The sequence below is a fragment of the Natrix helvetica genome, assembly GCF_964273705.1.
Source record: "Natrix helvetica genome assembly, chromosome: 6".
Classification (NCBI taxonomy): domain Eukaryota; kingdom Metazoa; phylum Chordata; class Lepidosauria; order Squamata; family Natricidae; genus Natrix; species Natrix helvetica.
The window spans coordinates 9,856,855-9,870,783 of NC_138553.1; the positions used below are offsets into that span (position 1 = coordinate 9,856,855).

At 46.0% G+C, this 13,929-nt stretch overlaps 1 protein-coding gene across 2 annotated transcripts in view; it reads right to left on the reverse strand.

Moving 5' to 3' along the window:
- PDE3A (phosphodiesterase 3A) overlaps window positions 1–13,929 on the reverse strand; it is a 277,932-nt gene that overhangs the window by 23,779 nt on the left and 240,224 nt on the right. For both annotated transcript variants that reach the window (XM_081957782.1, XM_081957783.1), the window contains 2 exons: window positions 12,693–12,769; window positions 11,780–11,949 (listed from right to left, as the gene is read on the reverse strand). In XM_081957782.1, the coding sequence (XP_081813908.1) occupies window positions 11,780–11,949; window positions 12,693–12,769 (247 nt within the window). The remainder of the gene's footprint in view (window positions 1–11,779; window positions 11,950–12,692; window positions 12,770–13,929) is intronic.

A 13,929-nucleotide genomic window follows, 5' to 3' on the forward strand; every position in this document is an offset into this window, starting at 1 on the left:
GAGATTCTCAGTCCTCCAGGTCATGGTTGACCCAAAGGTGCTTTTTCAAGAGGCAACTGGAAAGTCAAGTTGTCTCTTGAAAAATTTCCATCCATTGCTTCTTCTCCTGCCTTCATGTGCTTTGAAGAATAGGTTGACACAAACACCCCTTCTTTATGGTAGCACCTTAGATATCGGAAGACTGCTATCTTTTACCCATAGTGCTTCTTTCCATTAAATACCCAATTCTTGCAATTGTTATTCGTTATTCTAATAATGAACGGATTCTAATAAGAACGAAAATGAATTTGATGCTTTCTCAAATTTAACCCAGAAACGCCCTTAATCATCTCCAGTAGCAAAATGTAAATTTTAATTAGGGTTTCGTTTCAATTTTTATTTTTAAGTGAGTTGTCTGAACTCAGTGGGTCAAGTTAGTTCATTTTCTGACCCAATATACTGCCGGTTCTAAGAGGGAAAACGAGTCCCAGTAACTTGATTAAACACAGTATTTGCAAGTACAGTAAGAAGAAAAATACAGTGAAAGCATCTTGTTACAATTAGAGAGATTTGATCCTGAAAGTTGTAATGATTCCCAGAGTCAATTCCTATATGAGAGAGACACTTCTTCCAGATGTTTTGGATTTAAACTCATATGCAATGGCAAATACCGATTAGGGGAATTGTAGTTCAAGGTTTGTATAGAGTACCCTTCCTATGAAATCTGTCAGACACTATGCTCTCCTCCTTGCTTTGGAAGTCTGTTTGTTTTAAACAACATCAAACACCTATGATTGTCCTAAGCTGGCAGGAATAGCTAACACCCTAGAATAGCTGTTTTGAACTCAAAATTGAGTTTTTGACATGTATACATTCAAAAAGTTTGGCCGACCATGACGTATGAGTATTCAGACATATAGGTAACGCATAACCTAGCTAGGATCCAGCAGACGATTGGAGGTTCAAATAATGGATTTCATTGAGCCTCTATATAATAAACACTTCATTTTAGTTCTATTTCAAGGGAAGCCTACGGAGATGCTCAGTCATCCAGCATTATCATTGTTCCAAAGGTGTTTTTACAAGAGGCAAATGGACTTTCTTTGTTATACCTTGAAGATATTTCACTTCTCATCTAAGAAGCTTCCGAAGTTCTTCCATTTCAAGGGATCATCAAGAATTGACCACAAAGAAAAATTCATTGCTAGAGCTATGCGCCATTAACATCACAATGTCAACTGTCATCTTTGCAGAGTTGGTAGAATTATAATTGACCCATTTTGCCATCATTGGTAGCAAATGCATACCGTATGTTTCGGAGTATAAGACGCACCTTTTCCCCTCAAAAAGGAGGCTGAAAATCTGGGTGCGTCTTATACACTGAATACAGCTTTTTTGGCCTCATGAAACCCCGCCCCCTTGGCAAAAATGGCCGTGCAGAGCCTTTAGGAGGCTTTCAGAGCTCCTGGGGCCTGGGGAGGGCAGAAATGAGCGAAAAATGGGCCATTATTTGCTCTCCCCTCCCCAGCCTCCAGGAGCACTCTACAAACCTCCTGAAAAATGCATGCCCTTTTTTTGACAAAAAATGGGCCATTTTGTTTGCTCATTTTTGCCCCCCATCAGCCCCCAGGAGCAGTCTATAAGCCTCCTAAAGGCTATGCATGCCCTTTTTTTGGACAAAAAATGGGCCCATTTTCACAAAAAAACCAGCCGTTTTTGGAAGATATGCAGAGTGCAAAAACTTGCCTCTTCAAAATCTTGGTGCGTCTTATACTCCGAAAAATACGGTAATTAGCCAGTTCTTGTGGTTGAAGAAAAACAACAGCAATGAAAATTCACATTTTCTATACTGAATCCTGTATATTGGCTGATTGTCTGGGTTTCCTATCAGTTGCTGCCATGTACAAAATTGATTCAAATTTGGTCGCTGGCTGTTAAGTTTGTTATTGCAAAACCCTGGAAAATTAAAATTCATTTCCCATCATACCAATGGCCTCTGAAAACATCCCTTTGTTATCCGTCATAGCTGTGGCTGAAAAACTGACACATAAATGAGCTTTGAAAAACTTATAACAGAGGGCTTTTTCTTACAATCTGGTCCCTATTAATTAGTTGCATTAAAAATATTTTTCCTAATAGATTATCTGTGTCTAAACAAGTGTTGTCCTGGACAGAAATATTGAGTACAGATGTTTATGATGTTTGTTCTTGTCTTGAATTAAAAGGAATTTTTATTCTTTCCTCTTCCCTTCAATTGTTTCTGTTTTTGACATTAGCTTATTTATCTTGAGCGGAAAATATACGGGGAATGTTGGGATTTTGGAGTTCCCTAAGTTTAGTCTTGCAAATATTTCATTATCAAAGTAGGTGGCACATGGCAGTGGCGTCATTTGGCTTTTTTTATGGGGCAGTTTGACCTACCAATCTTGATTGGAATAGTTATGGTGCATGTGGAGGAAGCGCACATTGAGGGGTTTTTTAATTAATTCTTTTTTAAAAATTGTAAGGGGTTCCAGGGGTGGGGGGTGGGGATTGGTCAGGAGGGATGGGAGAGCCAGGCACCTAGGTGTGGTCGAAGGAGGAGGGAGCGGAGTGGGGGGGGAGAGGGAAGATAGCATTCCTGCGCAGGGCTCCTTGATACCAACGGTCGTGGGGAGGGGCAGGTGCGAGGACAGATCAAGAGCGCGTAGTCGGTTGGGAGACCGGGGTTTTTGGTCATTCCCGGTCGTTTGTACCAACCCCTGCATACTAGGTGGTCAGGATCTACAGACCCAAGGCCTGAGACTGCTGTTATGCAACGCGAGGTCCGTTGTCAATAAGGCCCCCCTCATCCACGATCTAATTTTGGAGGGGGAGCCGGACCTCGCAGGAATAACCGAGACCTGGCTGGGCCACGAGGGAGGTTTACCCCTCGTGGAAATGTGCCCGCCAGGTTATCGAGCATTTCACCAGCCTCGGGCCCAGGGAAGGGGCGGCGGGGTAGCAGTGATTATCCGGGAAGACTTAGAGCCGAGAGAGTTCACCGTGCTACAGACATCCGGGTGTGAGTCCCTTGTCGTGAGATGGGGCCCAGGGAGGCAGTTGGGCCTGCTGATAGTATACCTGGCTCCTCGCTATACGTCAGCGGCCCTGCCTGAACTCCTTGAGCTGATCTCATTGGTGGCGGTTGAGACCCCCAAACTTTTAGTGATGGGGGATTTTAATCTGCCGTCGATGGGAGAAGCATCTGAGGGGGTTCGGGAGTTCATGGCTTCCATGACAGCCATGGACCTGACCCAGTTAATTCAGGGCCCTACTCATGAGGGAGGCCACACGCTGGACCTTGTTTTTGTCTCTGGCCAGTGGATGAGTGATCTGGGAATAGGGGATCCAGCCATTATTCCCCTGTCATGGTCGGATCACTCACTTCTCCGGCTGGACTTCCCTGGTGCTACCCCCCGCCGCGAGGAGGCGGAACTGGAAGGTATTAGATGGTTCCGCCCCAAGCGCCTGATGGAACCAGATAGGTTCCAGACGGAGCTTGGGCCACCTCCTGTGGACCTGACCCGCCCCCGAGTGGAGGACCTGGTAGACGCATGGAATAGTGCGACTACCGGGGCCCTAGACCGGGTGGCGCCTTTGCGGCCTCTCCTGCGGCGACGAACCACCCTGGCCCCTTGGTTTACCGAGGAGCTAAGGGTGATGAAACGCCACAAGAGACGCCTAGAGAGTCGTTGGAGATCCTCCCATTCCGAATTTGACCGAGCACAGGCACGAGCCTATTTGAGGACGTACCTCGTGGCATTAAGAGCGGCCAAACGTCAACATTGCGCCGCTCTTATTGCGTCCGCAGATAACCGCCCTGCCGCCCTGTTTCGGGTGACTCGCTCCCTCTTGTTTGAGAGACCGCGGGAAGCCCCTTTACAGGGTTGAGCAGAGGAGTTTGGGAAATATCTACAGGACAAAGTCGCTCAAATCCGGATGGGATGGGCCCCTTTCAGTGGTTCAGTAGAGACGCCCGTGGCGAGTCTTGAGGGACCGCTTTGGGAGGAGTTTGACTCGGTTGCCATTGAGGATTTGGACAGGTTGCGTGGACGTCTGCGACCCACCACATGTTTATTGGACCCGTGTCCCTCCTGGCTTGTACTGGCATCCTGGGAGGTTACGCGCGACTGGCTCCTGGGCCTAGTGAACGCCTCGTTGGGTGAGGGGTCTCTACCGGCCGCCTTGAAAGAGGCGGTGGTGAGGCCCCTGCTCAAGAAGCCTTCCCTGGACCCAACGGACCTAGTCAATTATCGTCCAGTCTCCAACCTTCCTTTTTTAGCGAAGGTTGTAGAGAGTGTGGTGGCACAGCAGTTCCCACGTCACCTGGAGGAAAATGATTATCTAGACCCACGCCAGTCCGGCTTCCGACCCGGGCACAGCACGGAGACGGCCTTGGTCGCATTGGTTGATGATCTCTGGAGGGCCAGAGATAGGGGTTGTTCCTCTATCCTGGTCCTATTAGATCTCTCGGCGGCGTTCGATACCATCAACCATGGTATCCTGTTGCACCGGCTAGAGGGGCTGGGAGTCAGGGGCACCGTTTTACAGTGGTTTGGCTCCTACCTCTCTGACCGGACGCAACGTGTGTTGGCAGGGGAGCAGAGATCGACCCGGAGGCCACTCACATGTGGAGTGCCACAGGGATCGGTGCTCTCGCCTCTCCTGTTCAACACATACATGAAACCGCTGGGCGAGATCATCCGTGGTTTTGGGGTGGGATATCATCTGTATGCTGATGATACTCAGCTATACATTTCCACCCCGAACCACCCCAATGAGGCCGTCGAAATGATGTCCCGGTGTTTGGAGGCCGTACGGGTCTGGATGGATGGCAACCGACTAAAACTCAACCCTTCCAAGACGGAGTGGCTGTGGCTTCCGGCCTCCCGGTTCAACCAGGTGCTTCCATCTCTGGCCATCGGGGGCGTGCAACTAGCCCCCATGGAACAGGTGCGCAATTTGGGCGTCCTCCTAGATGCCCGGCTGTCCATGGATGACCATGTAACAGCCGTGGCAAGGGGGGCGTTCCATCAGGTCCGCCTGATGCGCCAATTGCGCCCCTTATTGGACCGGGATGCCCTACGCACAGTCACCCATGCGCTAGTGACGTCTCGCCTGGACTACTGCAATGCTCTCTACATGGGGCTTCCCTTGAGATGCACTCGGAGACTACAGTTGGTCCAGAACGCGGCCGCGCGGGTGATTATGGGGAGGACTAGATACTCCCCTGTAACACCTCTCCTGCGCGAGCTGCACTGGCTTCCTGTGGTCTACCGAGTGCGTTTCAAGGTTTTGATTATGATCTTTAAAGCGCTTCATGGCACAGGGCCTAGTTACATGCAGGATCGCATCCTGCCCCACACATCCCTACGACCAATTCGCTCACACAGAGAGGGACTTCTCCGGGTGCCGTCCGCCAAACAGTGTCGGGGGGCGACACCCAGGAGCAGAGCCTTCTCTGTGATGGGCCCAGCCCTGTGGAATGACCTCCCCCGTGACATCAGGATTACTTCCGATCTCCGCTCCTTCCGTGTACAGCTGAAGACCCACCTCTTTCAATTATCTGGCCTGGCTCAACCGTAATTTTTCTTACTCCTCCTGACTGTCTTTTTAAATTTTAAATTTTAATTGTACATTGGGTTTCTTACAATTGGGGTATTTTAATGGTGATTTTTAACTGTCTAAATGTTGTAATTTGTTACCTCCTCCGTGCATGTGTGTCTTTGTATATATGTATGTTTATGTGTTTGTACACATGTTTTATGTTCTATATGCTCCATTGTACGCCGCCCCGAGTCCTGCCTGGAAAGGGAGCGGCTAATAAATTCAATTATTATTATTATTATTATTATTATTATTATTATTATTATTATTATTATTATTATTATTATTATTATTATTATTATTATGTGTGCCTATTTCTGATCGGTCTACTGACTTAATTGGTTGTTCCATATTAGATTGTTGTGTTGCCCCCCCCCCCCCTTGCATTATATACACCTTTTGACTGTTGGATGGGGGATAAGAAAGATATGCTTCAGGCTATTTGCTTCCCTCTTCGGCTTTTGTTGAAGATAAAGGTAAAAGTAAAGGTTCCCCTCGCACATATGAGCTAGTCGTTCCCAACTCTAGGGGGTGGTGTGCATCTCCATTTTAAAGACGACGAACCAGCGCTGTCCGAAGACGTCTCCGTGGTCATGTGGCTGGCATGATTAAACAGCAAAGGCTCACGGAATGCTGTTACCTTCCCACTAAAGTGGTCCCTATTTTTCTACTTGCATTTTTACATGCTTTCGAACTGCTAGGTTGGCAGAAGCTGGGACAAGTAATGGGAGCTCACTCTGTTACATGGCACTAGGGATTCGAACTGCCGACCTTTCTGATCAACAAGCTGAGCATCTTAGCCACTGAGCCAGTGGCCAAAAGTCCCTCTGACTTTTGTTTACTTGAAGTTTAGTTGAAGTAATTTATAGACAGAGTTCACAGCAAAGGCAGTTTGCAAGGAGAAAACCATGCCTAGTGAAGGCCAAATTCCTAACATTGTTCAGCTTTTGAATCCTACAATTCACAAGATAAATAATCAATATATACTTTCGACATCGTCACGTGGGATTCTTGCACCCTTCCTGGGAACTCATTAGCGATGGGCTAAATGAGAATATTTATAAGCTCAATTTAGGCCACCTGGAGATTCTTGAGCAATTGTTCACAACTGTTTCAAATTACTCCCATCTTTCAAACTATTTTTCTCCATTTTGACAGTTGGTTTTTTTTATGGCTGCTGCTTAGAATGTTTCTTTTTGTCTTTCATTTCTAACTCTTCCAGACCACAACATCCCATAATATGCTGGCAGTTTACAGTGCAAAAACAATAAAATACAATAAGAATAAATAAAGCAATTCAAATGAGTTAAACATTAATCCCCATAGGTGCCCAGTCCCAATGGCTATCTATGTATCTCTGCAATGGTATCAATCTAAATAGCTAATGGGAATAGAAAACCCATCTATGTCTTATTTTTATCCTATTCTGACCGAGGCTTCCCAAGAACATGAAGCAAACTCCTTGTCCCAATAAAAACTCCTTTTATTAATTTATTGTGAATTCTGCTCATTCATATCCAGCAGTCTTTCAATGGAGGATTTACAGTCACAGAACTTACCTGGCTTGGAGAGCTGCCAGGCTGATATCTGCAAAACCTAGCAAGGAGTCTCGGAGAGTCATGAACCAATTAAGCGAACTAATTGTCTCCTGCAAACTCCACTCCCCTTTCGCTCCTCTTTTATGTCCTCATTCATCGTCCACCTGTGGCCTTACTCCAAAGTTGACTCCTGTTCCTTAGCTATTCCCTTCGTCTGGCAACTCTGCGCATGCGCACACTGGAAACAGGCTCCAGCTGTTCGTTTGCCTCACTGATGTCTGACTCAGAAGGCAGCTGATAACTGGCACACATCTTTGGCCCCCTCTCTGCCTTCGACCCTCATCAGAGCCTTCCCCAGACTCCAGGACTGGCCCATGTTCCTCCCCAACCTCCTCACTGTCCAAATCTGCTGCCAGCTCTGTTGGCCGCTGGCGGGCCACAACATATTCTATACTTTGACTGAGTTCAAAAAACTAAGAAGGCTGCCTACAAAAGTGATGGCATCTGCCTCGTGGCACCATTTATGATCTGTAGACTTCAACTCCCAGAATTCCCGAGCCAGCACGGTCCACAGATCGTAAAGGGACCGCAATTGCGCACCCTTCAAGACCTCTCCCTAACCAGCACAGCAACTGGTAGCTTCAAAAGCTGAACGGAGAGACAACTAGGGGTAGCGGTGATGGAGTAATGTTGGTGTCAGAGTGGAGTGCGATGGAAGGTGGTTTGGTGTAATTTATTAAAATGAAGCCTGAAGCATCCTATGGCTTATAGAAAGAGGTACTGTTCTCAAGCAGTAGAACGCGTAAGGAGAAGTGGTGGAGGGGCAGTATTAAGAGCTATTCTAGAACTGGGGAAGAATGGAGTAGTCAGGAGTAAGTACTGTATTTTTCAGAGTATAAGATGCACCTTTTTCCCCCGAAAAAGAGGGTGAAAATCTGGGTGTGTCTTATTCACTGAATACATCATTTTTGGCCTCCCGAAACCCCACCCTCTTCACAAAAATGGACATGCAGAGGGTTTGGGAGGCCTGCAAAGTGCTCCTGAGCGTTGGGGAGGGCAACAACTAGTGAAAAATGGGCCATTTTTTGCTCGTTTTTGCCCCGCTAGCCCCCAGGAGCACTTTGCAGGCCTCTCAAACTCTCTGCATGCCCCTTTTTCACAAAAAAATGAGGCATGCAGAAGGTTTGGGAGGTCTGTGCAAAAACTTTTTTTAAAAAATTACCTCTTCAAAATCTTGGTATGTCTTATACTCCAGTGCGTTTTATACTCCGAAAAATACGACATTAGTCTTTGATTGCTTGTGTGAGTGTTGCCTAGAAACCTATGTGGCTGTATTGGCTCTCTTGTATTTTAGAGCCCACTGACTTGGGTATACCGAAAAAAATCTGTAGCATGGAAAGGATAGGAAACCACGAGAAAAAGCAGGCCTAGAATGTTAAGATTAGTCGTAGCCTTTTTTGGCTTTTTATGGAGAACATTCAAAATGGGTTTTTATTGTTGTTGTTGTTTATCTGTAAAATGCAGAAATGAATAGTAAATGCTAAAGATAAAGGATACAGAAGCCACAGAATATTATTTAACTTGGGATTTGTTTTATCAATGGTTAGATAATAAAGGTAGAAACTAGAAGTTGGAAGAATACTATTATATACAAGTATCGTGTTTCCCTGAAAACAAGACAGGGTCTTATTTTCTTTTGACCCTCGAAATAAGTGCTTGGCCTTATTTTCAGGGAGGTCTTATTATTTTTGAGGTGCAGGAGGTGGAGAGCGTGGTCACCTCACGGCTGCTGCTGTGTTGCAATATTTACAGGGAGGGCTTATTTTAGCGCATGCGCTCAAAAGCCCGATTGGCCTTATTATCCAGGGAGGTCTTATTTTCAGGGAAACAGGGTATTATGTATATGTAAAATGACCCAGACAGTACACTGTCTATTAAGTACTTATGTATGTTAAAGAAAAATGTATAAATAAATTGTTTTTTAAAATGTGGTTCCCCCCCCCCCCCCCATCAGGCCTTGGCATCCCTTGGCAGCAGGGAGCTTGCATGTTGGCTGCACCACGTATAACATCTTAACCCTCTTGCAATCTTGTTTTTCCTTATTTTAATTATTTGTTTTCGTTGGTTTTTACATTTAGGTTTAATAATGGGCTTTATTGTACATAAGCAACATCGACTTTGTATGAAGTGGGTGGCCATTTAGATTAGATTTGACGAGATTAGATTAGATCAGATAGATAAAAATCCATCTGAGAAGACGATACACGTAAATTACTCTTCTTACTGCCATTGCTCAGAAAGCTACACAGAAGTATGGATGAAGCCAAGAAGAGCCAAGCTTGAGTTTACCATAGTTATCAAAATAAAATGGGCCATGGGAATGGTGTTTACAAAGGATGATGACCTTGTTCCCAAAACAAGGGAAATGAATATTAAAGTGGAGTGTTGATGTCCAAGATTTCAGATTCTGCATTTTCTCTTTTCCACTCTATGTCCTCATACTCATCAGTCAATGCTCTGGAGCTACTGAGCATCTTCAGTATTCATCCTCAACCCAAAACATAATCGGAAACTCTTTGGTTCTCCAAGGTGAAAGAAACTGACTGGTCTTACAAGTGTAAGAAGAGTAGGCCGAGCCTGGAGGGGGGGGGGGGTGTTAAGCAAGTCATCAGCCTAGAGCAGGGGTGTCCAAACTTGGGAACTTTAAGACTTGTGGACTTCAACTCCTAGAATTCCCCAGCCAGGCTGGCTGGGGAATTCTAGGAGTTGAAGTCCACAAGTCTTAAAGTTCCCAAGTTTGGACACCCCTGGCCTAGAGTCATTACATTCCCATAAAGGGACTAAGTCCAACCCTTCATGAATTCTGTTGTCTCTTATCTACATAACTTAGTTACTGACCATTACTTGACTAGATTACTGTGTATAGGCATGAGCAATACATCGGCTTAATTGGAACTTCATTTGTAGTCCTGATCCTGATCTTTGGTACCTGACAAAAAGTTTTGCTAAATCAGCAGAGAAATTCAAGGAGCACAGCCAGGAGGTTGTCATGATATGAAGCCTGTTTATATCTTTTGGTAAAAATTGTATAGCTCCGTGTCATCTCTTATAACGGCAAGAAACTTGAACACTTGATTATTTAGAAATGGTTTATTCTCCACCCACTAGTGAGTTGGTTTGGAAGGTTTAGCAGCGACATATTTTCCTTTCTTCTTTTCAACCAGATGTCCACGAATGGAATTTTGAAATTGACGCTAAGCATGCGGCATACAAATATGATAAACACAGAACATGTGTTGAAACCCCAGCTTTACAAACAAAACAAAACAGAAACAATGGACTTAATTTTTTTTTTTCAAATGCTGATTTCAAGACTCTGCAGCCTGTGCTGGTTAACAGATTTTCTTAGACGGCATCAAGCTTTCATAAGCTCAGATGCATGGAGTTGCTGAACCGATTTTGGATTTTAAATTGGACCGAGGATAGAGGTTGGGGAATGGAGGGAGAACTGGTTGGTTGTGCAGGTGCGGCTTATACGCGAGACAAATGATAAGTATCAAATCAATTGTAGTATGTTAAAAACCTATTGTGTTTGTTGAGGCTTCTGGAAAGTCTGAACCTTTTAGGCAGTCTCTCACTCAACTGTGCTGTCAAAGTTAAAATTATAGGGCTGGAAGGAACTGTTCTGACCTAGGCTTCCCCAAAAAGCACAAAGGCAGGGTCCTGGTCCCGACAAAACCCCTTTTATTAAACGAATGTGAATTCCTCTCATTCCCATTCAGCAAAGGCCTGGCAAACAGTCTTTCAAAGGAATATTTGTGACTACAGACCTTATCGACTGAATCTTGGAAAGCAGCCATGTAAATATTTTCCAAATGAGGTTCTGCGCAAGGAAAGACTGGACACAGAGTCTCTGAGATTCACGGACAGATTTTCACACTCCTGAAATGAATCTAACGACCAACCAAACAGTTTCCTGCAAAAGCCCACTCCCCTTTCGCTCCTATTTCCTATAGGAGGGGCCAATCACCTTCCACCTGTGACTTTACTCCCAAGTCTACCCTGATTTCTGAGTTGTGCTCTTCTTCTGGCAGCTCTGCGCATGCGCACACTGGGAACAGGCTCTAGCTGTTCCTTTGACTCAGTGTTGTCTAGCTCTGTAGGCACCTGATCACTGCCAGATGGCCTTGGCTCTGTCTCTGCCTCTGACGGAAGTTCCAGAAATGGGCCTGTTTCCAGCCTCTGGAGGACCTCCGGAGCCCAGAGGAAGCAGTTTTCGCCCTCCCAGAGGCTGGAGAAAACCCTCCGGAGCCTTGGGAGGGCAAAAAACGCCCCCGCCCTTCCCGTAGTACAGGAGGCTGACTAGGCCCTGCCCACCCTGGCCCCGCCCACCTAGCAATGGGGCAGCGAACTCTTTGCTGCAATTTTTGAAGCCCGCCCCTGGTTGTAATGATGTGATATTTACTTTGTTCTTGTTTCAACTTCCCGAAGTCAAATCTCCATACCAGACTCTTTTTAATTTTTGGCTATTAAGTGGACTAAAGCAGCTCTCCTCTTCCAATGTCTACATCTCCTTCTAAGCATTCTCAGGTACATTAGCGAGGCTCTGTTACATTCGACAGTGAATGGGATACCTCTACAGGCAGCAAAGGATGCAAAATGACGGTCTCGGGGGCAAACGTCCTGCAGTGCGGGCCCGCCTGGGTCGGCTCCTTGGCACAATGTGTCTCGTCTTCATTCTGCACAATGTCACTGCTGTCGCTGTTATTCGTCTCATAGTCGGAGGTGGCCTGCGCAGGATCATCTAAAATGAAAACCCAACTGCCTGTTACTGCTGTTAAGGACCCAACGGAGAACAAAATCTCTTTCCTTGAACCAACCAAAGCAGATCCCCTCAGCAATTCCATCAACAGAAAGCAGAGTCCCACCAGTGGTGGGATTCAATTTTTTTTTACTACCAGTTCTGTGGGCGTGGCTTGGTGGGCATGGTGTGGCTTGGTAGGCGTGGCTTGTTGGGAATGATACTGTAAAATCCCCATTCCCTCCCACTCCAGGGGAAGGATATTGTAAAATCTTCATTTCCACCCCACTCCTGGGGGAAGGATGCTGTAAAATCTTCATTTCCACCCCACTCCTGGGAGAAGGATGCTGTAAAATCTTCATTTCCACCCCACTCCTGGGGGAAGGATGCTGTAAAATCCCCATTCCCTCCCCACTCCAGGGGAAGGATATTGTAAAATCTTCATCTTCACCCCACTCCTGGGGGAAGGATATTGTAAAATCCCCATTCTCTTCCCACCCCACTAACCTGCTTTCCGGCTCTGTTCTGTGCAGGGCAACCAAAGAAGATCCAGCCAATCAGCTGGGACTCGTGAGGCAATAAATAGATGGGGGCAGAGTCAATCAGAGGTGGTATTTGCCGGTTCTCCGAACTACTCAAAATTTCCACTATCGGTTCGCCAGAACTGGTCAGAACCAGCTGAATACCACCTCTGAGTCCCACCCCGTCCCAAGCTCGATCGTCAGGTACAGTAGATGCCTACTTACCTGTCCTGTTCAAGGCCCCGTCATTCCTATCCAGCATTCCTTCTCTGCGGTCTGTTTGGCTGTATGGCCTGCCACAGCTAGAAAACAGATGTTTTGACAGAAATTCGGTCAAACAGTGGGCAAGCAGCAAATGGATGGAAGGTGATCTATTGGGAGCAGTAACTGATGTAACGGCACATTCCTTTTCCTGATTCCTACATGCAAACGGAGTGCTTGATTAATGCTCACTTAACGAGAGCAGAGTTGGGTCCGTGCATATATTTCTTCCCACAACTGGGGGAGAGGCTGGTCAGTCTACACACCCATAAATCTGTTCTCATGTCCTCATTAGCCCGCTGCGCATTGTTTTGTTTTTTTAAAGAAATATGTAGAAAAACCACACCGTTTCTTTTTCGCACACATCATTTCCCCAACCTCTGGATTTTGTACCCATTTACGGTATCTCTGTTGGCAAACAATCCTGTCCAATGTACACACCAGTGCGAGACGGTTCCCAGTGCGCGCGGTTTTGAACACTCCTTTTAGACTTAACGGTATTGCAAAATTGGAGAATCGGCATGAAGCAAAGGATAATTGTTCCAGTCTGCCTCTTTAAGAGTGAATTCAATCACATTACTTCAAAACGTGGAGCAAATGGAATTCCTCCCCTCCCCCTAATCCTGGCATGCAACTCATAATTGATATATAACAGAGGTGGAAAAAAGTTTTACAGTTAGGGGCCACACTTTACCAAAAATAAAATCACTTGGCTTCCAGGGATCATAGAGGATGTGGTGGTAATAAAAAAAACAGTTTATATACATTCTCACACCCACACACAAATACGGGGAGCTGTTGATGGAAAGGCAAAAGAACGAAAGAGTGAAAAGCAAAGGTGAGAGGCAAACTTGCTCTAGAAATCAAAACAAGTCCTTGAATCGCAAAGAACAGTTTCATTCTGAAACTCACCAGCAGGAAAAGTCAACACCATTTCTTGTGGAGCAGAACACGCAATAAGACTCATTTGATTACACTAGTACAGGGGTGTCAAACTCAAGGCTTGCGGGCTGGATTCAGCCCATGGGGTGCTTAGATCTGGCCTGGAAACAGAGAAGGACCAGCTCACGGTGCCTCAGACAGCTCTTCCAAGCTCAATTTTGGCTGTCGGAGGATTACAGGAGGCCGTTGCAGCTGAAAACGGGGCTTGTGGGGGCTGCATGCAGTCCTCCCAAGGTCCATTTTGGCTGCAGAGGGTTGC